The sequence below is a fragment of the Talpa europaea genome (genome assembly GCF_964194135.1).
Source record: "Talpa europaea genome assembly, chromosome: 14".
NCBI lineage: Eukaryota > Metazoa > Chordata > Mammalia > Eulipotyphla > Talpidae > Talpa > Talpa europaea.
In genome coordinates this window covers 45,207,763-45,235,438 of record NC_140082.1, presented here as the reverse complement: position 1 = coordinate 45,235,438, position 27,676 = coordinate 45,207,763, and the positions used below count along the sequence as shown (strand labels likewise).

The 27,676-nt window shown below is 39.0% G+C and overlaps 1 protein-coding gene across 2 annotated transcripts in view; it reads right to left on the bottom strand.

Annotated features, from left to right (window-relative positions):
- Positions 1-2,411: 2,411 nt before the first annotated feature.
- Positions 2,412-27,676, bottom strand: part of GNPAT (glyceronephosphate O-acyltransferase) — a gene marked incomplete at its 3' end in the record, with an annotated part of 33,023 nt that continues 7,758 nt past the window's right edge. The window contains exons 2-16 of one of the 2 annotated variants that reach the window (XM_084253107.1): positions 25,807-25,989; positions 18,954-19,130; positions 17,012-17,141; positions 14,531-14,658; positions 14,144-14,219; positions 13,718-13,869; positions 13,469-13,599; positions 11,694-11,917; positions 8,028-8,270; positions 6,609-6,688; positions 5,679-5,819; positions 4,512-4,611; positions 4,334-4,427; positions 3,730-3,791; positions 2,412-2,455 (exon numbers count right to left, since the gene is read on the bottom strand). In XM_084253107.1, the coding sequence (XP_084109233.1) occupies positions 2,412-2,455; positions 3,730-3,791; positions 4,334-4,427; positions 4,512-4,611; positions 5,679-5,819; positions 6,609-6,688; positions 8,028-8,270; positions 11,694-11,917; positions 13,469-13,599; positions 13,718-13,869; positions 14,144-14,219; positions 14,531-14,658; positions 17,012-17,141; positions 18,954-19,130; positions 25,807-25,989 (1,965 nt within the window). The remainder of the gene's footprint in view (positions 2,456-3,729; positions 3,792-4,333; positions 4,428-4,511; positions 4,612-5,678; positions 5,820-6,608; positions 6,689-8,027; positions 8,271-11,693; positions 11,918-13,468; positions 13,600-13,717; positions 13,870-14,143; positions 14,220-14,530; positions 14,659-17,011; positions 17,142-18,953; positions 19,131-25,806; positions 25,990-27,676) is intronic. The other variant, XM_084253106.1, reaches the window with a different exon arrangement.

The window sequence follows — 27,676 nt, the reverse complement described above, 5'->3', positions numbered from 1 at the left end:
GTGACTTGGGCCTTGATTGGTCTATTGGAAACTGATCCTATTGCCACAAAATAGGCAGAAACAAAAACCAACCTGTTTGCAAGCACACACAAATATTTTCTTATGTGGCACTGCTACAATTAATAAAAAAGTCTGCAACTGGAAAATCTAGGGCATAGCACTACTGACCTGAAATAGGACTGAATTTTTCAAAATTTAAACTCTTTAAAGCACTTAAAAAAGATTTATTTATGCATACAAGAGCTGGGGTATAGGCCAGAGGAGGGGGTGGGGTGAGAGGACCCACCAGAGACAGAGTGGGGAGCAGAACCGGCAGATGCACTGAAATACACTGCTGAGGGGAGCAGCAGGCGAGTCAAGAGAGGTCTGCTGCGCCATGTGGGCCACCTCCCTGGCTGGAGATTGAATTCAGCCCATAGTGGGGATAGCACCAAGGTTTAACCCCTAGGCTACCAGGGAGTCCCGTGGTCAATAACTGCTATTAGGTTTCTCCAATAGGGCTCTTGGTCCCCAGGAGCTGTTCTCCCGCTGGTTTTGTTCCAGACAGTGTAGAAGATGCTAATTTGTTTCCTGAACGTCCCATACAAGCAAGGCTATGTCTGTTCACCAGGTCTTCACAGATTTATTTAAACAGGCACACAGGGGCTCCAGTGGCCTACTGGGATGGTTTCAAACATTCTAGTGCAGGGTGCTGTCAGGGTGCAAAATAAAGCACCCCATACCCCTCTGGGTTCTTCTTGGGCTGGATGAGTAATTAAAACATCAGATAGGTTAGAAAAGGAAAAATAATACATTTAAAACATATGTATGGAGAATTTACATGGTTGTGCATCCTAAAGAATAACGGAGCAGACCAGGAATATTTATGCTGTATTTTAGGATCTGAGGCATCAAACACAGAGAAGGGGGGACTTCATCCTTACTCTGAGAATAAAGATGAGATTCTTAGAACATGTTTACTGATAAAACTGAAGCTGGATGAGACCCCCAAACTGCATTCTTCTAGGTCATAAGAGGGAGAACATCAAGTTTCTTCAATTAGGAAAAGGGCAGAAGCTTAGGATATATTGATCTCTTCTTTTAGCCCTAGAGGGGCTAAGGACCTAGGCAAGAACAGATGCTTCTTCTAGCCTTCAGGCCCCCCATCTGGCAAGTTAGGGGGTCCTAGGGTCCCCCTTAGCCTGCCTGCTAACACAGTGACACTGTTCTGTCACGTCTTTCAGAACCAACCCCCAGGACATTCTGATCACACAATCAAACAACCCACCCTCTGTCCGCTCCTCCACCACCCCAACCCCATACTTCTGAAGGCTGGCTCCTGCTCATCCTAATTCTGAGCTTAAATGTCACTTCCAGAGGTGGCTAGCTGCCCAGGTTTAATTATCTTAAGTCAAACTTTTCTTCCCTTGAATTCTTTTTTTTTTTAAGATTTATTTATTTATATAAGAACCGGGGTACAGGCCAGATGTGTGGGAGGGTGAGAGGATTCACCAGAGACAGAGCAGGGAATAGAACAGGCAGACTGACTGAATACACTGCTGAGGGGAGCAGCGGGTGAGACAGGAGACGGGAGAGGTCTATTTGCCTTGTGGGTATCTCCGTGGCTGGTGGGGATCAAACCAGCACTGCAGAGTCTGCGGACAGCTTCACAGCGTAGTGCTCAACGGCCTGCGCCAGCAGGGAGGCCCTTCCCTTGAATTCTTAAGTCTATTCATGACACAACACAAAACTTCTCTTTGGTGCACATGCTTTTGTTAATTAAGGCCCGTGGGTGGCAAAATTTAATATAAGATAGCTAATTTATTATTTGTCTCTGTCAAACCTGTATTTGTTTGCAGCAACTTTACTTAAAACCACAAGAAATGGAAGACATATCCTTTCTAGTAGTCTTTTTTTAAAATAGTAGTCTTTTTCTAGTAGTCTTTTTTTTTTCATCCCCCCTTCTCTGTGTTTGATGCCTCAGATCCTAAAATACAGCATAAATATTCCTGGTCTGCTCCGTTATTCTTTAGGATGCACAACCATGTAAATTCTCCATACATATGTTTTAAATGTATTATTTTTCCTTTTCTAATACCAATAGCCTCTGGTATTGATGTCGTGCTCTCATTTGGAAGTCAGCACTCAACACTGAAAAGTCTTAGTGAAACAGGAGCTGGACTGTGTTTTTTCAAAAGGCTTTTATTTTAAAACACACACAGAGCTGGATACAAATGCCTTAACCATTGTACTGGAGATTACATTCATTTCTTAAACCCATCATTTCTTCTGCTCACCTGAGCACAGTGTTCTCAGAGTCTTACGGAGGATGAGAACATGAGTCTCTTCCCTTACTTTTCTGGTTGTTGTAATAAGACTCCTTGGATGACAGTAATTATATGAACAAATTTTCCATAACCGCTCAGTGATTATTAAAGTTTTGCTGTCACTGGTTTTCCTACTGGTATCTTACAACCTAGGACAAAAAAAGAAAGATGTGAAATGATAGGAAGTTTGCCCTCCCTCCTTCAAGTGCTTAAGTCACTGACAAAGGAGAAAGACCTCACATTTGAGCCAAATTTTCCAGGCAGACAGAGGACCAATGGAGGGCCAGCCCCCTTGACAGGAAAAGCAGCATCTCAAAGTGGTGGGAGGCTGGGCCAGCACCACTAGCCTGGCTCTGAGGCAGGATATGACTAAGTCACTTTTCTAAATTTCAAGTCTAGTTTGTTCATACCCACATATTTGCCTTCCATGGTTAAGAAGTAAATTCCACCTTCCTCACAGGATGTTTTAGTTATGTGCCTTTCTTAACAAATTCAAAATTGAATTTCAAGGTTACATGTTAACAGAGTTCAGATATAATAAAGACAGGAGACTGGGATTTCAACCTATGTATTTTCCTCAACAAGAAACAAGTATTTTCATGTTCCTGAACTATGTCAACTAGATTCCTCTGCCCTTTTCTTCCTGGCTTTCCCCTAATCTCAACAGACATACATCTAAATTTCTTCCATGTATGTTAGACAAAGGTACTCAGTAAGGATTAGGTAAAAGATACTACTTACAAGAATATCAGCGATCAAGTGTTTCTTCAATATAATCAGCAGATGATTGGGGTATTTTTGTAAATGCTAACCTCCCCTTCTAAAATCACCCCGTCATTCCTCTGAGAAGCATTCTCTCTCTCCCCGACCTTTTGTATCTCTTTGCTGGTATCAACACTCTGACCCTTACTGTATACCATACACAAACCACCTTGCCTTTGTGGGCAGGGCTATTTTTTTTATAAGCTGATAGGCTCTGGGGAAGAGCAAGGATAGGCTGTTCTTCCAGTTTTGAGTTCAGAAAGCCTATGTGAGAGATGCAGACATCGGACCCAGCTCCTCAGTGGGAAAGAAGGGATGCAAGAGGAGAGGGAGAGACTGAATGCAGCGACATGGAGGTATTTTTTGCATGTCCATCAAGATTCAATGTGAAAGGTCTAGAGTTTGGACCCTTATTATGTGAAGAGTATAATTTTTTGCTGCACAAGGCTGCCTCTTTTAAGCTGATGTTTTCTCTATTAATATTCTTTGTGCTTTCTGCTTAGTTTTCTGGAGAACATTCTAGCTATAAGTATTCCTCTGCTTATGTTAAAGCTTTAATTGTTGATATTCATTTTGATGAAGTATTTGCTGCTCCAGTATATTTTTTTGTTTCACTATATAGGTTGATAAATACAATAATATTTTATTAGAGTGTACTTACCAAGCATTTCTTCTAATCTTGTTGTGGCAGTTTCATTCACATAAAATACACAGTCATTATTTCTAAGGAAAAAAAGAAACAAGTTTTCTTAATGCACAAACTACAGGGAATAAAGAACAACTTTCATTATTGATAAAGACTATTTTTAAAAGTGTTCTCAAGTTTTAAATAGTTGATTGGTCCCTTTTTTCTGTCCTACTTCATGACTTCATTCTTTAGGCAACCTAAGAATAATTCTGGGAGCATTTAGCATTAAGCTTTATTGCTCTTAAATTCATTCACTCAAAAGAGTAAATATTTATCTATATATACATTTAGGTGTTTATTTACATATATCTATATGTGTACATGTAAGCACTACACTACACTCTCCAAAAAGTTTTCTTATATATCATTTTTGCTTCAATCATTTTTATTCATAGCTACATAACATTTGCGTGGTAGCTCATGTTGATGAAAATAACCAGGAGTGTATACATGAAACACAATATAGTGTTTACCAGATCATACACTTTTACGTCTCGTTAGATTTTGTGTTCAGCTGCTATCAACTGTCACTATCCCTTTAGCATCAGCATCCAAGGGAGTCCTGCCCAGTACTTACACCTTCCTCTTTTCCAGCACACCTAGCCTCACAAAAGCTGCTAAGGCATTTTTCTGTACATCGGAAGATAACACATCGTAACACTGTGAGGCACCTAGAACAGAGTGGGAGGAAGAGTGAGTGAACTACTTTTTGATCTAAACTACAGGATATCGTCTCCTTCAGAGGTGTGACTAACCTTGATCGAGAAGCTGACCTGTGAATTTCCTAACTCCAGCTAAGTACTGTTTCTCAGTGAAGTGTTCTTCTTCTTCTTTCAAGAGGTATTTGCAAATTATCTGATTTTAAGAGAAAGGATGAGAGGAAAAGAAGATAAAAGAGCCGCCAAATAAAACAGAACAGGAAGTATTTCACAGTGCCTCTCTTACAAGAAAGACAAGTCACATTGGAGCAGAATAAAGACCTTACAAGGTTTGCGCATAGAAAAGCTACAGAATTTTTTGGTCTCTCTAGAGCTTATATCACTGTTTACAATTAGAAAAGAAAAAGTTTCAAATAGTACTGACATTTATCAAAATAATTTCCCACTTTAATGGGTTACAAATTAAACAAATTATCAGATTAACAACATATTTTAAGAAGGGAGGGGCCGGAGTTCTGTAACTTAGTTTTTTTTTGCTAAAAACATCTAATAACATGGTGGGCCCTAAAATACTTGATGACTTCTATCACAGAAAGGTGCTTAAAGGTAGAAGCTGTGTTTAGCACATGCCTACTAAGTGCTGGGTTTTGTGCCAGAGGGCTGCCGGGGCACTTCACTGACCATAGCACCACTCTGCCAGCCTCTAACCAGGCACAGAGCTGAGAGCCCTCTCCTCTCAAATATGCATGGGTCTCTCACACTCCCTGCGTCCCTCTCAATCCTGGCACAATTCCTGCTGGGCATATTGAAGATCCCTTTTCTTTTACCAGTCATTAGAGCTCTCACAATTCTTTCAGATAACATGCACATGAACTTTTTCTTTCCCTTCCAGTATGAGCATTTAGTAATATAATTTATCATTCCATGTCTACTATGTATCAAACACCTCACTGTTTGCTATGAATAAGAGAGGTAAGATACAGTCCAATATATAGTAAGACAATGTTTGGGTGTAACTGTGGTTGTAGAACATGGTACTCTTGGTCTCATTAAGCTGTTACTTTCTTGGGCCTGTAATGGACCATCCCATTTTTGCCTTATACAGGGAGCAAGGCTCACCTGAGAGGCGAAATCATTCATCCTGTTAATCAATTTGTTAGTTCTACCATCTACCTATTTCAGACCAGAAATAGGCAGAAGGTGGGCAACTCTTAAGTTATATTTGATATGGGAGGATGAAGAACTTATAAAACATTTACATACCTGATAACATTCCACAAAAGGCCTAAAGAGTCCTACCGAAAATTCTAACACAGTATTTCCTTTCTCTGTAACTAGGATGTCCCTTGCTGTCAATTGTACAGTCTCAGTTTTACAAAGTAGGTAACAGCCTTCTTCAAAGTCCTGTAAGGGAAGGGAAGAAGACAGAAGGCACTTAGTAATTTAAGTGTACATGTATGCTGCTGGTCTCAATAGGCTGTCATGTGCCCTTGGAACAAGAGAACGCAGCTAATTCCACAGCCTTTTCCAGATGGCTCTGCTTGTTACACAGGAGCCAGAAAAGTATTTGTTCTAACACTCAAAACACAACAAACACACAACAAATTTATGAGCTATTTATGATGACTTCTTTCACTTTGTACAATCACATTCCTTAAATGTAAATAGGAAGTGCACAGAGCAAGTCTTCAAAATACTTAGAATTATGCTAAAGCTCAAAAGTCACCCTCATTCTCTATTGAATACAATTTGTGCTCCTAAGCATAGCAGACCGACACCTAACCCACTTTCTAACCTGGCACCGCCCCCGGCCCTACAGACCATCAGTACAGCTCTGACAGCTAGATTCCTTCATTAGCTGTCTACACCATCATATAAGACTACTGCTCTCTAATCTCAAATCAAAAGGTCCAACTCATTCCAACAAGTTAGCAGGAAAAGATGTGATGGTAAGTCTTTACCAAAATAGAGTGGTTGTACTAATGTTTCAAAGAATGATACTCCCCTCACCAAATAATCCCTAAATTACTGATAACACTTGACCAACAATAGAACTAGAATTTACTGAATTGTGTGCCCAGTTTCTTCTGAATTTTGCCCCATGTAACCTTGAAGAAAGTGAAGACACATTGATGAACCCATTTCTAGAATTCTCACTGCAAATACACTTGTTCTTTGGCACTAAGGATTTACCTTTAGCGCGTTTCCTGGAAGAAAGATGAACTCATCTGAGAAAACACTGCGTAGAAAGCAAAAGCAACTGTAGACATCCTCTGGAAATAAATTTATTACATAAAATTACAACAGTGCATTTTAAGCTTTCAGGGACTACCAAGAAGTCATGATATTCCAAAATGCATAATTTCAAGGTGTATTATTTGAATGCCAGGGGCAAGAATTAAGTAAGGCCCCTACAGGAAGCTTTAATCTAGCATAGTTTTAATGGTCGAATCTAAGCTACAACCACACCTCTATTAATCTGTTAGTCTGGAATGATACCACAAGGCTTAAAGGCAGGCCATTTCACTTTCCCTACCCATGGTTCCCCAGTAGAGAGGAAAAGAATGGATTGTCCATTCCCTTTTAGATTTACATTTCCTGATGTTTTTACTCTATCTTTAGCACTAGGATACACCAACACATAATAAAAGAAACTACTGACTTGTTTTCCAGACATGTAAGTCTACCTCGCCCACCAACTACAAAGGTTTCTTCATCTTTCTGACATATGCTATGAAATTTCTCATTATAAAAACAGATAAGCATATGGATATAAATTGTTGCCTCTAGTCTCAAGGTGTTCACAACCCCTACAAAACCAGCTGTGCCCCTTGGTTGAATTCCAAAAGTAAGAAAACGCAGATGGAACTAAGATCAAGACTGGAGTTTGTATCCTAAATTAAAATCATCTGACCTCTCTGGTTTTCCTCACCATAAAATGACAGTATGAACATAGGACCTCTGACTTCCTTCTAGGGCTAACGGTGTGTGGCTGAGCCCAGTGCCCCTCAACACTGACTTTTCCTTAGAATTATTTACAGACCTTTGAAAAATACAAAAACACCAATGCCTGGCCCAAACTCCACTCCAAGTTATTCAGAACCTCTGGGGATAGGGCTCACCCTTTAGTGATTCTAACCCAGCAGCCTGGGGAGCAATGCCCAGGCCTTGTCTACAATTTCTGTTAACAAAACAGCTTTTCCTTATTGCAACTAGAATGTACTATGAGTCTAAAAAAGCACTCCTATGCTGCTGTATTGCTCACTCACACAGACTTCTGTCAGAGGAGGGGACTCTTACAGCAGAACAAGAACATCAGACCTGTGTTCTAGTTCCAGATCCTTCCCTACATAATTATGCAACTTTCTAAATCTGATTTTCCTTATTTATAAAAGGAGTAGGTTAGATTAGAGGTTTTCTTAGGTGCATTTCATTGCTAAATTCTCAGAGGTGTTCATGCATTTAAGGGGAAAACTAACAGTTTCTGGGTGTACAGGGCCTATTCCTTGTGGGGGTATAGACTGCACATACACGACTTAACATCATAAAGCTCCAGATGTTGCTCCCTGCATGGAACTCTTCCAAAATTCAAGACCACACTCCCAAAGTTACCTTTCCGGAAGCCAGGTGTCATCTGCAATGCCAAAGCTACTAAGGAAGGACGGACAAAAACATTGAGTAACTGGTTCCTGTAAGCTGAGCACGTGAGGAGAGTGATGTGCTGGAAAATAAGTCCATCAACCACTTCTGAGTCTCCAGAGTTCATGTTCAGAATCACCTGGTCTTTGACAAGGCTGACGATGTTGGAATGCAGAAGAATGCTAGAATGGATAACTTCTTCAGCAGGTTCATTGTCTGCACACAAAGATAATTCATTCAGGCAAAAAGGGACACTAGATGGGTCACTGTTGAAGTCTTAGGTCTAGTTTGTATCAATGCTGGTGATTTGACATGTATATTTTAAAGTGCCAGGTACTAATTTTAGGTTCAACCAACTGAGGTAATGATACCATAGGTGAAGTATATTTTCAAAGCACTATTTCATAAATCAAAATTCTCTAAGGACATGTAATTCATTTTCTTATCTATCCCAAATTTGTTGGTCATTCTGAAATACACATCCCATCCCATTCTGAAAACCAACACTTCCCCAATAACCAAGAATGCCCAAAGTTTTGAAATAGCAACTTAACATGAATGAAAAGCACATAGAGGAGAATTTAACAGTACTAAGAAAAGGCCCATAATTAAAGACATGCTACACACACACACACACACACACACACACACACACACACACACACACATACTCCTACCTTGCTTAGACCATTTTCAAGAAGGCAGGGATATCACTTTGCATCTTTACAGGGCAGTCGCCAAGGAGCGACCCAAAGAGATACTCTCTAGCATGAGCACAGAAGGATGCAAAGGAGATTTTCTGATTTTCCCACATCAAAGTGGACCCACACCATTTCTGGTAATTCATCATCTGACATTATATTGACTTGGTGATTGCCAAGGGATGGTGATACTTAACCAATACATTTGGCAAGGGAAATCATTTTACTGTTTCCCAGAGCCAATGAGCTGGGTGACAGGTTGTAAGAAGGTAGACTACTTAAGCTGGGAAACAAGTTCCAATGCTGCTTCATGGAAGGTATCAGTGAGAGGTGAGGTTTTCCCTCTGGAGACTCCATCATATTTGTGCTGAACTCTCCTTGTTTCAACTTGCCAATGATAATGATATTGTAAATATACATTTTATAATTATAAGATATATTATACATCATAAAAAGCACTAAATGTGGAACTTTTAGGAATGTGGGATAATCTGAGGAAAAAAAGAACTGAACATATAACATGTTCTAAATTAGGAATTACATTTAATCACTCTACATTATTATTGTTACTGAAGTCACCAATCAGCTCTCACTTCATAACTGCAGTCATTTTAGTGGCTGCACAGATACTCTTAGCTATGGACTGGCCACATTTTTACCCATCTTGAACAAGTAAAACACCAAGAAAGACAGGTGCCTGTTTTCATATGTTGCTCGGCCAAACAGCTTTGAGTTTATTCTTCTTTCATGACAATCAATATATTCTTTGCCTCCTACCTAGACCAATAAAATATTGAGGCCAGGTGTTTGATTCATCTTTATTTCCTACTGGTGACAACACTCAACTGGCAGCTAGCTCTGTAGGAATTCCCCTAACCATAAACTTAGCCTCACCCCAACTTGGCCTCTGCCTTGGTTCAGGTTTCTTCATCTCTCATCCAGGCAGGGCAGCTTTTCAGCTGTTGCCCTGCCTCTAGTCTTTCCCCACTGCAGTCCATCTTAAAACTGATACAATGTTTTTTTCTAAAGCACCATCAGTCTTATATCCCTGTTTAACATCATGCTTCTTCCCATCACCTAAAGATTCCACTCCAGGTCCTGTGGCACAAAGGCCGGCAGGGTAGAGCCCCTGTGCACAGCCTCCTCTGTCACACGCTCTTACCATTGCATTTGTTGGTCAAGGGATACCAGTGCTGTCATGCCATTTCCTAATCCCAAGGTCACAATGCTTCTCTCCTACTTGTCCTCCTGAAGAGCTATTTTTCCACCAAAATCAAGTCACTTCTATGCAATCTTCCCTCAGTGTGGGCCTTTCCTACACAATATTCTCAGAACCCCCCTGCATTTTGTCCATAGTTCCTGGTCTGTATTTCCCTGAACCCTCTTTGCTTGTTTACACCTTACTTACTTGCCTCTGTTCCCTAAGAGCCAGGAGAGTCTCCAGAATACAGTTTTATCTTATTAATCTTTGTATCCCTTGTATTACTCAGTACCAACCAGTTACTCAATACAGGTTTAATAAGCTCGCAGTAGTGACTATAATGATCTGTTCTAGAAAGGATTGCATTTCCCACTATAGTCTCTACAACTTTAAATGAAAGAGACTAAAAATAACTTAGGCTATTATCATATACACCCCAACCTCCCAGAACAGTATCCATACTTCCAATGAGGTTTTTATAAAGTTATTTTTTCAGAGAATTATATCAAGTTCTCTTAGACCAGTCCTTTAATACTTTTAATCTAGTGAGATAAATGGATTGAAAAAACAATGTGGCTTAAAAAGAGATAAGTAGGGGCCTCCCTGGTGGCCCTAGGGGTTAAGCCTCAGCACAATGAAGCTATTGGCAACCAATGCAGCATGAGTTCAATCCCCAGCCAGGGAGCTAACCCACATGGCACAGCAGACCTCTCCTGTCTCGTCCGCTGCTCCCCTCAGCACTGTATTTCAGTGGGTCCACCTGTTCTGTTCCCCACTCTGTCCCTGGTGAATCCTCTCACCCTCCACCTTTGGCCTGTACCTCAGCTCTTGTATGCATAAAATAAAAAAAATATATAAAAAGAGATTAGTGTATGAGGGAAGAGCATATGATAGAGTACAAAAAGATTCATTATTTTCTACCAGGCAAGGACCTCATATTCTAGTTCTCAACATACTAAAAGTCATAGGGAGAAATAATATTTCCCAAATAATCAACATGCTGTGTCCAATGTCCTGCAGTGGTAAGGACATATCAGGTTTCCTTTTTTAAAAAAAATAAAACTAATTGCAGCTTTATTTTTTAATTTAATTTAAATTTATTTTTTTTAAATTTTTATTGTTTTTAAAGATTTATTTATTTATGCATACAAGAGCTGGGGTACAGGCCAGAGATGTGGGGGGTGGGAGGATCCACCAAAGACAGAGTGGGGAACAGAACGGTCAGACTGACTGAAATACACTGCTCAGGGGAGCAGCGGGCAAGATAGAAGAGGTCTACCTCACCATGTGGGTTTCTCCCTGGCCAGCTAAGGATCGAACTCATGCTGCAGAGGCTGTGGACTGCTTCATAGTGAGGTGCTTAACCTCTTGCACCACCAGGGAGGCCCAATTTATTATTTTTTAAATGAAGTACCACTGTTTTACATCCTTGTTAATTTTTTGACAGCACAGGATTTCTCCTCTCAGGTGTGGTCACCGTAGCTCTCCCACCACAGTCCTCACCATGGTCTACTGTGCTTGCCCCTCCTCCTGTCCTCAGACCTCCCTACCCTTTCCCCTCCTGGATGCCTCAGATCTAAGGTCAGCTTTATAGGGTTGGTAGGTTTCTTTTTTTTTCTCTGAACAATATGTTGTTCAAAGTCCTAAATAAGTCTTTCATGTCCAGGTTAGAACTTTTTAAAATAAAGAGTTAAAAAAAAAGCAAGCATTTTCATCCCAGACATCCTACATACATACCGGGCCAAGTGAGAAACCCCCCAAAGGCCTGGGTTAAGCCTTTCAGCCATAAAGTCTTTTCCACCAGAGTATCAAAGTCCATGAAAGGTCGATTCTGAAGCAGAACAGCAACTGTTAGGGCCCATGGACTCAGAACCAGGTTTTGAATCTGTAATAGCTGCATTTTGTAGGCGACTTCAGTGACAAAGGCATGCATGTCTTCTGACTGTTTCTGAGGAATGTATCTAAAAGAAAGAGTATGGAACAACAAATTACAGTTCTACCTTGACAAATAGAGAGGGGAAAGGAAGACAGACCCTTTAGAAAGTTTCTTGTACTTTTGGTCACTGCAGGTCACATTTGCTTTACTATATTGTAATCTGTCCATTCTCTAGGGTATAATCTTGACTGGTGACAAAATATTTTCAAGGGAATAGTATCTTATTATTTCTTGCTGCATGAAAAAAAACTTTTCCTGGGCTCCCTGATGGCCTAGGGGGTAAGTCTCAGTACTATCACTAGTACGGCCTGAGATTGATCCCTGGCCAGGGAGCTAACCCATATATGGCACAGTAGACGGCTCCTGTCTTGCCCACTGCTCACCTTAGCAGTGCATTTCAGTGAATCTGACTGTTCTTCCCCCACTCTTTCTCTGGTGAATCCTCTTACCCCCTCATACCCTTGGCCTACACCCTGTTCTTCTACGCATAAATAAATAAACAAACAAATAAATAAATAAATAAATAAATAAATCTTTAAAAAACAAAACTTTTCCTGTTTTGTAAATGGGAAAACTATTACTTCTTCTGTGAAAATGATGCCTCCCCTAGTACATTGAACTACTCTGTCTTCTAAGTACTCAGGGGTACTTTGAACGTTTCTATAACTGCTCATGTCTGCCCTGGATTGGCCGTCCACTTTGCTAAACTAGCTGCAGGGCATCTGCCAAGGACTGCACAGTCTTCCCTGCACCATTGACATCAGCAACCTATCAATACATAGAGCTGGCTGAAGCAGGGATATGTATATAGCCTAAAACAGTCACCTAATAAGGTGGTTTGACGTGAAAGTTGCAGTCAGTAAGAGTGCCTTATATTAAATAACAATTTGCCGACCCAGTTTGAGACTCATAGAAAAAAAGGTCTGTGGCAGCAAAAAGCTAACACCTGCTTTTGACAGTTAGTGAAGTTGTTAGCAAGACATGCTCGCTGCTCTGTGGCTATTGATGCCACAGATAAATTAGTGAATGATGCTGCAGTTATGTGAGATCTGCTGGGCAGGTGGTTTCTGTTTCTCTAAATTAAGTTGTATGTCTCTAAATTAAGAAAACCCAAAAGTGTTTCTGTACCTTCATCCTAAAAGAATCTAATGCATTTCCTTGCCCATAAAACTATAACCTTCTTGGATATAAGGACTCATTCCCATTAGTATTATACAATCCTTCCGACAATTGAAAACAATACTTAGTTTACACTTTGGCTGGCCTACTAGTTCTTAACACTTCCCATACAGGCACTTGTTAATAATTATATACTTGCAAATTAGTGAGGGTCCTGGCTCCCCTGATGAGAATAAGCACTGCCTGACTTTACATATTTGATATCTATATCTTGCAGCTAATTGTTTTATTTATTTTTTGGCCAACATATAATTCTTTAATTGACGCTTTCTGCTTCCCTAATATGTGAACTCAGAAAAGTTTCAGTTCTAGAAGAGGTCAACTCAAGAATCACAACTTATACTTTCAGACTTTCACCCATGTTGCAGTGTCAGTTATGAAAACACAGGCCTTGCACCTGGGAACCAGGTTATATGGACTTCGAATCATCCTCCCAGCTGCCAGAGATCGAAGTGACACAGGGTCTCCGAAGTAAACATGGACGTTTCCAAAATTTTCAGAGAGAATCCTCCTGGCTTTCAACAGTCCCTAAGAGTATCACAACAGGGGAAGGAAAAAACAAAAAGTAAATCCAGAATCAGTTGATATACAAACTAGCATTTTCTCTAAATTCCAATAAAATTGTGCTTGGCTGTTGTTTACATACAGTTGTAGATTCTTTTGGCTTAGGAACCCCTAGGAGCTCATAAGCATAAAGAGTTTCTTCCAATATCTTGTCATAACTGATGCTAATTGGAACAAGGTAGGTATCAAAGACTTCTCTTTTAAAAAATGGGTCCATCACAATATTCAGAAGACCTATAAACATAGAGAGAAATGGTTTTTCATACATATGGATGAGTAGAGCGAGCAAGGGTACATAAACAGGAAAATACTAAAAGGGTATACTATATATACTAAGTTCATAAATTTAAGCAGTTAAAGAAACAGTGACACTAATATTAAAGAAACAGTGACACTAATAAAGGAAAGAATACCTTCCAAAATACAAGTGTCAAGTTCTGTTTAGCAGATGACACCATATCTGAAGCCTTCGGGCTTGCACATTTCCTTCCATTTGTAAGGGACCTACCTAATTTAGGAGTCAATGTCTTGGCTGAGCGGCTTCTTGTCCCTTCGAGGAAAAATTCAACAGGAGCATAACCATTCTTCAAAGAGAAAACACAAACAAACAAAAAACAAAACACAAAACCCATTGCCTACTCTCTAAGTATAAAAGCTTCTTTTGATTCCTTTTCCCGAGCTCCCTCCCCAGCCCTCTGAACAAACACTCCTCACAGTGAAACTTAAACAAGAGAGAGTAAACAGATTGCTGAGGTTAAACATATTTCCTTGAGGGGAAGATAGCTAAGTGGTCCATCAGGAGGTAAGAGTTTTAAGAGTTTAAATAAGTTCTGACAGCAAACTTCAGCGATAAGGAAATACAGCTTGAAAGAACTTGGTACCCATGTGTATTTACCCGTAACATAGTTTTTACGTATTCAGAAAACACAGCCCAGTAGAGTCTATTGCCGCCAAAGGTACGCCGCATGAAAAAGGCGCCCGACATCCGCAACAGCTCGCCAATCATTTTCATTCCTAGGAAGTCTAAAAAATAAAGAAAGGGGCTAATATTTATTTGTATATCTTAAACAAAATTTCTATAAAGATCTAAACTGAAACTCTACAATGAGAGATTTCACATTAGATACTCCTACAACATATTTTCTGAGATTTATCGCAAGAAGTGACATTAATAAAGTTCAGAAAAGATGGGGCTCTGTGAGTAGGTGCTCACTGAGAGGTTATCTTGCAAGCCCCCAATCTGACCCTCAGTACTTTTGAGATTACAGCCAGACCAGCTGGAAACAGGGTGACTGAAGCTTAACAACGTCATCCTGTCCATTTCTTTAGTCAGCATTACTGCTGACTGGAACAACAGACAACATGTATTCTTCATGCTCTGGAGAGCTAGGTCAAATCAACTCTGCCCTTTCTCTTTTTAGCCATCTGTTAAAAATATCAACCTTATTTCAGTGGTACAGATTAAATAAAGCAAATCTAGAATAAAAGAATTCTATCATGTTTTAAAAATTTCCCTAATTTTCATATAACTTCCTCACATATTGATACAGATGAAATGCTGTTAAAATGTTTAAATCCCTAACAGTTTTTATTGTTTACTGCATTTATTAACAAAGGTATATGCCTGAATCCCAGCTTTCCCACCTACCATAAAAGGGAGATGATAAATAATTTATTTGCTTTAGCAATCCAACAGAAATAAAAGCAATGATACAAAAATATATTGTGAAATTATCAGTAACAGTAAAATCACTAAATTATGTCTACTCTGATGAATATTATAGTTATTAAAAATACTAGGCATGAAGTTGAATCCTTATTATATACCCTAAGTGAAAGCCCTAAAATTATAAAACTCAAGAAGATTTGAACAGCTATTTCTCTGAAGAAGCTATAGAAAGGGCCAACAAGTATATAAAAAGATGCTCAATATCACTGATCATGAGGGAAATGTAAATCAAAATCACGAATGATAGCACTTTATACCCATTAGAATAATTATTATAAAAAAACAAACAGTGAATAACAAGCATTGGTGACAATGTGGAGAAACTTGAACCCTTGTGCACTGTTGGTAGCATGTAAAATGGTTCAGTCACTATGGCAAACAACATGGTGGTTCCTCAAAAATCAAATTTACCACATGGTAATTCTACTTCTTGGGTGTATATCCAGAAAAATTGAAAGCAGAGACTCGAACAGGTATTTGTATACCTATACTCATAGCAGCACTATTCACAATAGCCAAAAAGTGGAAGCAGTCCAACCGTTCACTGACAGATGAATGGATACACAAAACATGGGATAGTCATGCATCACTTCACATCATTTCAGTCAATAAGGAGAACTGCATATTCAACAGTGGTCCTGAAAGCCTGACTACACAGCTTGGTGTGCAGGAGACTATGTCACTGAGGTTTGTGTAATTATCTGTGAGGTTTGCACAATGGGAAAACTGCCTAACGATACATTTCTCAGAATGTATCTCTCATTGGGCCTCCCTGGTGGTGCAAAGGGTTATTTCTCAGCACTATGAGCTATCCGCAGCCACTGCAGCAAGAGTTTGATTCCAGGCCAGGGAGCTAACCCACATAGCACAGTAGACCTCTCCTGTCTGGCTCACTGCTCCCCTCAGCAGTGTATTTCAGTACATCTGCCTGTTCTGCTCCCCACTCTGTCTCTGGTGAATCCTCTCACCCCACCACACCTCTGGTCTGTACCCCAGCTCTTGTATGCATAAAAATAATAAAAAATAAAATTTAAAAAAAAAAGGAGAAATACTGTATTTTTCTACTTATCTGAGATTATCTAGAGTAATCAAAGCCAAAGAGGTAGAATGGTGGTTGCCAGGGCTCTGGGTAAAATAGATTGAGGAGTTAGTATTTAATTGGGACAGAATTTCAGTTTTGTAAGATGAAGACTTCTGTGGACAGATACAGTGATGGTGGTACAACAATGTGAATAGATTGAATTTCATTGTACTATACATTTAAAAATGGTTAAGATAATAAATTTTATGTTTTATATATTTTATCACAATTAAAAAATATGTAAAAGAAAAGATCTATTTATGGAGCTACAGAGAAAGCCATTGACATATCAGTAAATAGAAAACACAAAGACAGATGATACATATAGGTAGCAAAATCTCATTTTTCAAACTTAAAACACAACCCCTAAGTGCACAGATGCTTGTTTATGTTACTTTAGGCATAATAAAGCATAGCACAGAACATAACCAAACACCTGGATAAGAAGGAAGAAGAGGGAGGCTGTTTTCATCATATTCTTTAAATACCTCAGTATTGTTAAATCATTGTTAAAACCAAGGAACATTTTAATTTTTATAATTAAAACAAAGAAAAACAATACATACCCATTCCTGCTGCTATGACTGGTACAGGTAAATCATAATTGTATAAAAGAAAAGACAACATCAGAAAGTCAATGTAACTTCGATGACTAGGCAGCAGAACAACTGGATGCTCCTGGATGGCTCGTTGTAGCTTTAAAATAAACATTACACTTTGAATAACCTCAGTTTTCATTTTATTAAAATTATATCTCAAATCAGAAAATGGAAGAATGTGTGTATAGAGGCGTACTAAAAATGTTTTCCTGCCTCTCCTATTATGTTCATAAAACAAATTTCAGAGTACTACACTTAAATAATCTCACATAAGGCAAGAACATTTAAAAAATGTAATTTTCATCATCATAATAGTAATGATCAATAACAAATTAGTTGGGCACCATATTAAGCATTTTGCACTCATTGTTTGATAGCACTATGGTCAAGCACCTAATAAATGGAGATTGGAGTGGAACTAAAGTCATCTGAATTAAGAGTAAAGCTTCTGTTAAGGAGATTAAAAAAAAAATCTGTGAGTTGTTAGGACAAGTGAGAGGTGTGGTATTTTTCTATTTATACACTGGACTCACTGCCAGGGAAAATGGGTGCCATGGAGTCTGGAGAGATGCATTTGAACTTCCAGATATATTCCTCAGGCTACCAGCCTCAAAAATACTGGAATATCAATCTATTATCGCTCTTTTTCTGAAAGCTAAATATACCTAATGGAGGTAAGGCAATTTATATCAGTAAAGCCACGGTCAGTTGACTCTCCTAGGCCCTAAACACTGTACCAAACATTCTTCGATAGAAATCTAGAGACTAAGTCAACAATCTAAAAAACTGTCATAGGAAGAAAAAGGAGAAATACTTGAAAATAAAGTAACTGACTGGATAAAAACAAACATTAAAAGGAATGAGGTAGAAAGCCGAAAAAGGTAAGAACTTCCTAGGAAGAGAAAAAAAGTATTAAAAGACATAAATGAATATCAAAACAATATTCACAGCGAAAGTTCTTTCTTACAGAAAAAAAAAATCAAGCTATCAAATAGAAATTAGAAATATCACCATTTGGGAATTATTAGAATAATATCTGATTCAAGTAAAAATCACCGGGGGATAAAAAAATGAGTAAGATGCAAAACTGGACACTTAACTCACTCTTAAAGTAGTTCTCCACAGGTAGCTATTAATGACAAAGGGAAAACCAGGCACATTACTGTGGAGAAAACTGGCCAACACCACCTTAACCAAATGATGAAAGGGAACATGACCGGAAACGGGAGGAACACATAGCAGGTGACCCCTGATCTGATGCCCTGAGGAGGACACGATGTGGCTCCTGAGGCACTACTAGAATCTAGTCATGAGAAAACATGAAACCCAAATCAAGGGACAATATAAAATGACTGGTCTGTTCTCTTCAAAACTGAAACCATAAAACACAAAGACTGGGGAACTGTTTTAGATTGAGAGTCTAAAGAAATAACAGAAGCTGAATATACATACGATGTAGAATTTTCTTGTATTATGCTAGCTATAACTGGGACAATTGGTGAAATATGAATAAGGTCTGTATTATTAGTATTCCATCAATGTCATTTGTCTATTTCAATAATTACACTATAAGAGAAGAAGAAACACACCTTTGAGGAAGGGAACAAGGAGAGCTATAGGGAGATCTAGGTGGATCAGAAATTCTTTATTACTTCAATAACTTTGTGAACATCTGACATTAGATTAGTCTGTAAATCTTAGATGTCTAAAGTTAAGTTAGTCTAAAGACTGTAGGTTAAAGGGAAAAGGTGAAAAAACAGCACCCTCCAGAGAGGCAGTGCCTCTTCTGCCCAGACAGATTGCCTGATTGACAAGGGCATGCTTGTTTCCTGTGCAATGAGATGTCTTTGAACTGACTAAATTGTGAAGGGTTTAAGAAGAGGATTGTTTTGTAACAAGCAATACTTACTTTCTGAATACCTTCTTCGTTGACACACACTTTTGAGAAAATCTGCTTAAATATTTTGCTCAGGGCAAAGGCAAAAACCCGGATGACTCCTACACGTAGCTTGTGGCTCATTTCATCCAAGATCTCACAAACCTCCTCTCGGAGGCAATCAACGGTTTGGAGGGATTCCTTGGAAAGCTAAAAGGAAAGGGAAAGCAGGGGAAAATGTCTGAAATAAAGAAGCCAGAACTCTTTTTACTCAAGCCAATGTGACTAATTCCAAATAGGCCAAAACTATATAAACCAAAAATGATAAATTTTCTTAGCTTAAATGGAAATAATTTATTTTCCAATATAACAAAAATAGATAAATGATCTTATTTAGACAAGTTTAAAGACTAGAAATTAAAAGGGAATTGGCTTTCTAAGTTAGCATTTTAGGCTAAGAAAACAACTCACCTTTCCTTTTGATTTGTTAATAAGCGTCCCCCTAATTCTCTAAAATTAACTGTTGCTCCTGATCTAGTGTCCTAAAACATATATTTTAGTAGTTTCTCTTAGTAGATTGTTGCAGCACTTCATCTACTTGCTGAATGCTATTACAAGGTAATGTACAAGATTATGTTGAAATAACTATTGAGACTATGTGAAACTACATGGGCCACTGGTACAAAAATCCCCAAACTACCAAAGGATAATTAATGAAATTATTGATCTCACAATGGAACTCTATAACTATGTCATGCCACATCTTTTTGTAAAGAGAACAAAATATTGGCTGTGTGGTAGGACTGTTAAGAGCCTGGAGATGAACAAGTCATAGCTTCTATTCTCAAGGAAGCTTAATTAGATCCTTTAACATCTCCCTAAACAAGCACTATGAAAAAAGTGAAGTGTAAGAGATAAATAATATTTATCCTTTCCAAAGGAGAATGCTCTGCGTTAGGATGAGGCACAGAGGATTGAAGGATGGGAGACTAAGTCTCAGATTCCCCAAGTAAAAGTTGAAGTGAAATTAACATAAAACTAGCCATCTTAAAGTAACAATTCAGTAACTTTATAAACAATTCAGCATTGAGAACATTCACAAATGTGTAATCATGCTTTTCTCAGCTCCATATCTTATCTTACTAAGAGCTTCATTCAATTGGCTCAAGAGTGTGGAACTAGGATAAACTGATTTCTCTTAATCAGTATTCCTTTATTTTACTCAGTGATATATAGCAAGAAAGGTCTAGTAATCTGGCCAGAAGAAAATGGACATAAATGGACTTAGACTTAATGAACAGGAGGTGAGGAAGTAAAAACAGTGCCCATAAATGAGTAACTAAAATGTGTGATTGAGGAGAAGAGAGAGAGTAACAGTTAAAGCAAAAATGTTTTCCTAAGTTGGAAAGGCCTTGGCCCTATTTTTTTTTTAACCATCTCATTAAAAAAAATATGATCAAATACAGGCCTCCCCTGGTGGCACAGCAGTTGAGCGCCAGGCTGCGAAGCTGCCCGGAGCCTCTGCAGCACTGGTTCAATCCCCGGTCACCGGTGAGGGTCTCACACGGATGGCAGAACCTCTCCTGCGGCGCCCGCTGCTCCCCTCAGCAGTGTATTTTGTCAGTCTGCCTGTTCTGCTCTCCGCTCTGGCTCTGGTGAATTCTCTCGCCCTCCCCCGCTTCTGACTGTACCCAGTGCTTGTATAAATAAATAAATAAATCTTTAAAATAAAATTATGATCAAATACAAAATTTTAACAATTTTTAAATGCACATTCAGCGGCCATAAATCTATTTATACATAAAAGGAAGAAGTCAAGTGAGAAGTCTGAAGACACAGAAAAGGGAGAGAATGCCCGCCAGAAGGAAAGCAAATCTGCACCCTCAGAAGAGGGTGAAAGGGGTGGAATCGCAACAGGATGTGACCCCCACCTTGACCAGGAGAATAGATGCTTTGTCTCTCTCTTACCCTAGACGACAGAGCACACATGGAGATGGTTATTGATATATATACATTTGAAGAGTAGGAGCAGGAATTTGAGGAAGATAATTTCTAAAACTTTTCATTATTCCAAAGGAAAATACAGATTGCTCACTAGCAGCAAGAGAGCTAGAGTATATAAGAGCTTACGGCAGCATGAAGGTTTGGCAGCACTGCAGGGAAGGGAAGCACAGGCAGCACTAGAAGAGGGACTGGAGAAGGCGGGGACCTGAGCTTGAGGCACACTGATTTGCACAGCTCTGCCCATTCCCCAAGGCAGTTAGTGACAGGTTGTATGAACAGAGAAAGTGCACTGGCACAGAGCATGGGCTGCTTTTTTTTTACTGGGTAGACGGGGGCACAGAGAATTAAGGATGAGGGTGAAATAACTAGTCTGATAATTCTAACAAGATTGGATAGGAAGAGAGAACAGAAGGGCAGAACTAGACAAAAGGAAAATGGAGCAATCGGGGGTTGCAGGAAGGATCGGTTTCAGGAAGCAAGTATAGAAAAGGGAGTACATTTGGAAAATGATCCAAACAGTTCTGGTCAGGAATGGAAAAGGCCCAAATAACAGTACTAACAGGTGCCGAAGAGAAGAGAAAGGGCAGAATGATGTCTGCTTTAGTTTTGGGCAGCAGAATGGATGATGGAGATAGCCTTTGACATAGGGAATGCAGACCCGAGATAGAGGCAGTGTAGAAAGCAAGGGTTAAGAGTAAGAAAGCAGATATACTAATTTCAAGGTATTTGTGGTACATATAAATTAGATATCCAGCAGGGAACAGGACAGTTGGAGATAAAAGCCTGAATCCTAATAATCTAGCCATGGCTGAAGATAATGACCAGGCATCAATTAGACTACAGATGGAAACTGAAATGGTAAGAATGGTTACAATGGGTAGAAAAGCTGTAGAGAGGAAGATAAGAATGCTAAAGATTCAACACTGAGAAACACATGGTTGGCAGACGGAAAACCTTAAAAGAGATTCACGAGGAAGGTAAATAAGGTGAACTATAATGTGTAATATCACAGATGTGCAGGCAAAAGAGATCCTGAAGGAGAAGAGTGTGCAACAATAACTGACACAGTAAAGGATGAACTGAAGACTAAAAAGGATCCCTAGACATCCTTAGTAACCTTTCCTGAATGAATTTTAGCAACTTGCTGAAATTGGGACATGACAGTGACAGTTCTGAGGAGTTGGGGTAGGAAGGGAAAGAGAGAAATGGAGCATTAAGAAGAATATATGGCAAAGAGAAGATTTTCCTCTACATGGAAAAGACTTATGCTAGCTTGAGCCAATGGAGAAGGCTAAAGAGTAGGAAAGACAATACTTTCTTTGGGGCTTTGTGGAGGTATGAAGAACACAAGTGAACAAATAGGCTGATTCGTTCCTAAGAAAGCCAACTACTCCGAGACTGGAATGAAACAAAAGACTGAACTGACATCTTATCTTGTGCAACTGGGCATCTTATTTGCTCAACAGATATGTCTGTCATTCCAGGTCCCTCCTCCTGGAAACCTAAGATAAGATTTAAAAGCTAAGCAAGAATCTAATAACTCCTTGTCCCCAGTCTTAACCCTCTTCAGTCTAAGCTCTACATTACAAATGTGAGTGGTCTCTGAAATGTGAAACTAATCACATCTTTCCTTGGCAGAACCCCCTTTTGATGGCTGTTACTGCATTCGGTGAGGCAGCAGCAGCCTGAGTTGGAGAAGGGGTAGAGAAGGAAAGAACTAGACAAGAGGGATTTAGAAAAGCAAATCTGCAGTCTTAGTGACTACGCATATGAAAGGAAAGCAAGAAGGTGAAAATGGTATCCACATTTTTGGTTTAAGCAACTAGCACATGGAGGGGCCAATCCTGAATGGGGGATGAGTATTTGGTACAGAGCTAGAGACAGAAGTCAAAGAGCTTGATTTAGACATCTTGAATTTGAGATGCTTTTGGAATTTCCAAGTGGATAGTCCAGTGGACATGTAAAAATATATGTATTAAACTCAAGCAATCTGGTCTGAAACACTGGATACAAATAGGTTATTTATATTATTATTTGCTTATTATATTTGTGCGCATGCACATAGATAATATATACATATAAAATAATTACATCCAAATATTATAAAAAAATACATCTACATAGGAAGATATTTAAAATACTAACAATAGGGCTTCCCTGGTGGCGCAAGGGGTTAAGACGCAACCTGCAACCTATGAAGCTATCCACAGCCACTGTATCACGAGTTCGATCCCTGGCCAGGGAGCTACCCACATGGCGCAGCAAACCTCTCCTGACTCGCCCGCTTCTCCCCCTCAAGCAGGGTATTTCAGTCGATCTGCCTGTTCTGCTCCCCACTCTGTCTCTGGTGAATCCTCTCACCTTCCACACCTCTGGCCTGTACCCCCAAAAGGGACAGGTTTCTTGAAAGAGAGGCCTGTATAGTCACAGGCGGGCAGCCCTGGAAGGAGAGCTGCCTCTGTTGCTTTGAAGAGAAACATCTGCATAAGCACAGGTGAGCAGAATGGCAGTTGCCAAAAGAATAAAGCATGTTAAATGTGGGTGGTAAAGAGTAATAAAGAGGAGCATGTTGAGACATTTAAGGGAATAGACAATAGAGCAAAGTCCTTGAGTAAGCAGGAAGAGATGGAATCCAGGGCAAAGGCATAAAGTTGGGTTTAAACTCAAACAGGAGAAGGGGATCTCTCTTCCATTTTAATAGGAGGAAAGAAGAAAATGATGGGTATTAGATGCCAGTAAATTAGTAGCTAATCACAGAAGATGATAGAGTGCTCATATAATGGTTTAAGTCTTCCCTGGGAGGAGGGAAGAAAAGTTATCTGTTGAGAGTAGGAGGAGGAGGTTGAGATTAGAGGTTCAAGAAGAATGGGGCTACTGAAACCACCATTTTGGAGAGTGGGAGAGAGTTCACTAGAGAAACAAACCTAACTGGGTTAACACAGAGAACCCATATGTGCTACGCAATTGTGAATTTATCACCATTCTAATCTATCTAGATTATGTGATTTTTCTCAGCCAAGTTTGAGAAACATTGCCTTAAGTAAGCAAACTTAATCTGACCATTAGAATTACATGGGGAATTTTAGGAAAAGAAGAAAAAACCAAAAAACTAGAGAAGATGCCTGGGTACGAACCCAGACCAATTAAATCACAACCTCTGTGAACAGGACCAAAACATTTTTTTTTTTTAAAGATTTTATTTATTTATTTATACAAGCACTGGGTACAGTCAGAAACATGGGAGGGTGAGAGAATTCACCAGAGCCAGAGTGGAGAGCAGAACAGGCAGACTGACGAACTAGACTGCTGAGGGGAGCAGTGGGCGGCAGGAGAGGTCTGCATGCCATGTGGGACCCTTGCCCGGCGGCCGGGGATCAAACCTGCACTGCAAAGGCTGTGGGCAGCTTTGCAACCCAGTGCTCAACCGCTGCCCCACCGGGGAGGCCCAGGACCAAAACATTTTTAAAAATTCATTAATTCAAGAAATATTTATTGAATGTATACTATGAATAGATGATAATAATTCTTGCCTTAATGTAATTCGTGTACTACTGGATCATAACACAGAACTTTTTGTAATAGTTTTCCAGGTGCTTCTAACAAAGAGCCAGTATTGAGATCTACTATCGAGAGTCTAACTGATAAGGAAACAAATACACTTGACTTGAGAAAATTAAGTTCCTCCAAGATTGGTCATGATAGGCAGATCAAAACAAAAAGATTAGGAGCATGGGTCATCTGTCCAGATCAGAAGAAAACAAATAGCAAAAATAAACAATTTTCCTGGGGCAACAAACTGACTAAACTCCAATTAAAGGTCAAAGCAGCAAGATCTCTAAGTAAACCTCAAGGCATGAGAGCACCTGGATATGACATAGAGTCCCAGCCAGCAAGGATGTTCTAATAAGGCCAACTGAATCCCCTTACCTTGAAATCTTCAAGTGACATGTCCAAAACAGAACTTAGCTTCTCTCCCAAACCCATTCCCTGTAATAGCTTCCTATCTTAGTGAATGACTCTATCATCCTCGATTCTCTCTTTTCCTCCACTTCATTCATCGAAATGGTCATTAAACAAGGTCACTCCACCTCTTAAATTCCTTACCAGTCCAGGCAGCTATGATCCCACAAAGGGATAACTGCAAGAGTGTCACAGATTTTCTGCCCCCATGTTTAGCTGTATGGTGCTTCTGAACATAAAATGATAAAGCAACATTCTAATCTACAACAATCTAATCTTTGAAGGTTTTGTACTTTAGATAGGATAGAATCTAATCTTCCATTTGGCTTAAAAATCCTTCATGATGTGGCCCCCGCTTACTTCTCCAGTCTCAATTCTTATCATTACTCCTCCTCTGTTCTCTTCATTTTGGTCATATTGAAGTACTTTCAGTACTGTGAATATGCATGTTGTTTTACTCTTAAAATAAGTCAGTGGTTTCCAAACTGCTCTACTTTAGAGTCAACTGGGCATCTTTAAAAACTACTAATAAAAAAATAATAAAAAAAAAATAAATAAAAACTACTAATGCCTGGCTCTTTCCTCCTGAGATTTTGATTTACTTAGTACTGGGGGTGAGAGCAATGCACAGGGATTTTTAAAAGCTCACTGAGTAATCCTAGTGTATAGTAAGGTTTGAAAACCATAGTGAAAAGTGATTTGCTCTGCAAGGAAAACTTTTCTTCATTCACTTTACCTGGAAAGCCTGCGTCTGGCAAAGAGGCTAACATACATTATGGGTATGATAAATATTTGATGAAAGTGATGAATAGAGCTATAGCTAAAAAGAAACATTAAAGATAGCAAAATAAGTTCATAGAATCAAGAGAAGAACTTGTTGACAATGAACAAATGTGGCGCTAGTCAAGGGGGAATCACTTACCTGTTTGATAACATAATGAACCTCTTCAGAATTGAGAACAGTACATTTAATATCATTTGGCTTACAAGGAATAATGCCCTTATAGAGAAGAGGTGTGTAGCATTTCATTGCAAATTTCAAGTCACTGACATGTCTCCTCTCTTCTAAAATATCTTCAAACTCATCCCACTTTTTGAGCTCCTTCTGTGGATAAGGCAAATGAAAGCAAGTAATGAACTTACTGTAAAGTAACATATATTAGGACAGATTAGATACTACATTAGTAAGGTTTCATCTTTGCCAAAACTTTTATTCTATGACATATGAACAAGAGCAGAGGGTTCTAATGCTAGATTTTCACATCTTAAGAAAATGAAATGTAATGATAATTAGGATCAATAAATTCATATTGAATTATAATATTTTATTGCTATATTTGTGATTGCTATCTTTGTAAAGCCAATACCCTTTCAGGACAATTAACAAAGATAACAAAGATGAGACATTAAGCTAGAAAGAACATGATCAATTTTATAAGGCATTAACAATCACATTGATAAACTTGTTTTGTGGGTCCCTTCTACAAAGCTTTAAAAATTAAATCAAAGTATATATTAAAAACCCAAAGTTATGTCAAATTAAATAAAACTATATGGGTACAAAGAAAAGGAAGATTCACTCAAGAAAAATGTGCTCCCTTTAAGCTACTATAGAGCTGTCTATATTTGTTCTAACTGGATTCTTTTTCCAACCCACTGCAATTCAGCTTCTGTCCAACCAGGTCCTAAAACTGCTATCAGTTTCTGAATTGTTAATGCTTCAAAGTTTGTTTTTCTGATTTATAAAAGCAATGGTGGTGACAAGAATTACAGCTAACGTGTAAAGCTACTTACTAATTGTCAGCACTATTCTAATAACTCTACCTATAAAAAGGAATAATCCTCACAATAAACCTGTTGAAGCAGTTATTCTCATTACCTCATTTTCCAATGGGTCACCACAGTACAGAAAGGTGAAATAACTCACCCAAGGTGAGCTGGCAAAGGGTGGAGTCATAGTTCAGACTTCAACCTTATGGCTTCACAGAACTTGGCTCTAACCACTATCCTATACTATTCTCATCATGTTAATTAGGGAAAATGTGGAAACATCGAAAAATATGAGTAAATATAAATTGCTTACAATTTCATACCCCAGAAATAATTCTCTTAACATTTACTAGTTTCCTTACTTTTTTTTGTCACACAGAAATACATCTATTTTTTATTTAAAACAGGGACCATAGCAAATATAGTTTCCTTGTCTTTTCAATTATGAGCATTTCCCTATAATAAATATGGGTTTTTTTTTTAATTTTTTTATAGAGGCATGTTTATTTATTTATATTTATTTATTTGTTTGTTTGTTTTGTTTATACATGCACTGGGTACAGTCAGAAGCACGGGAGGGTGAGAGAATTCACCAGAGCCAGAGCAGGCAGAAGGACCGAAGTACACTGCTGAGGGGAGCAGCGGGCCGCAGGAGAGGTTTGCGCGCCATGTGGGACCCTCCTCCGGTGGCTGGGGAGCAGCTGGGGATCGAACTGGCGCCGCAGAGGCTGCGGGCAGGTTCACAACCCAGCGCTCAACCGCTGCGCCACTGGGGAGGCCCTATAATAAATATGTTTTTAAAACAATCACCTTTATGCTCTTTACCTTCTTAAAATAATAATTTTCTAATTACCACAATGATTTATATTCATTATAAAATTTTGGAAGATACAGTAAGAGCACAAAGAAGAAAATTATAATCAGCTGTTTTCCTAGGACCAAGAAACTATTTTAGTAAATCCTTTTTTCTGTGTATGTAGACACATTTCCTTTTTGTTACCAAACATTTTATCATCTGATTT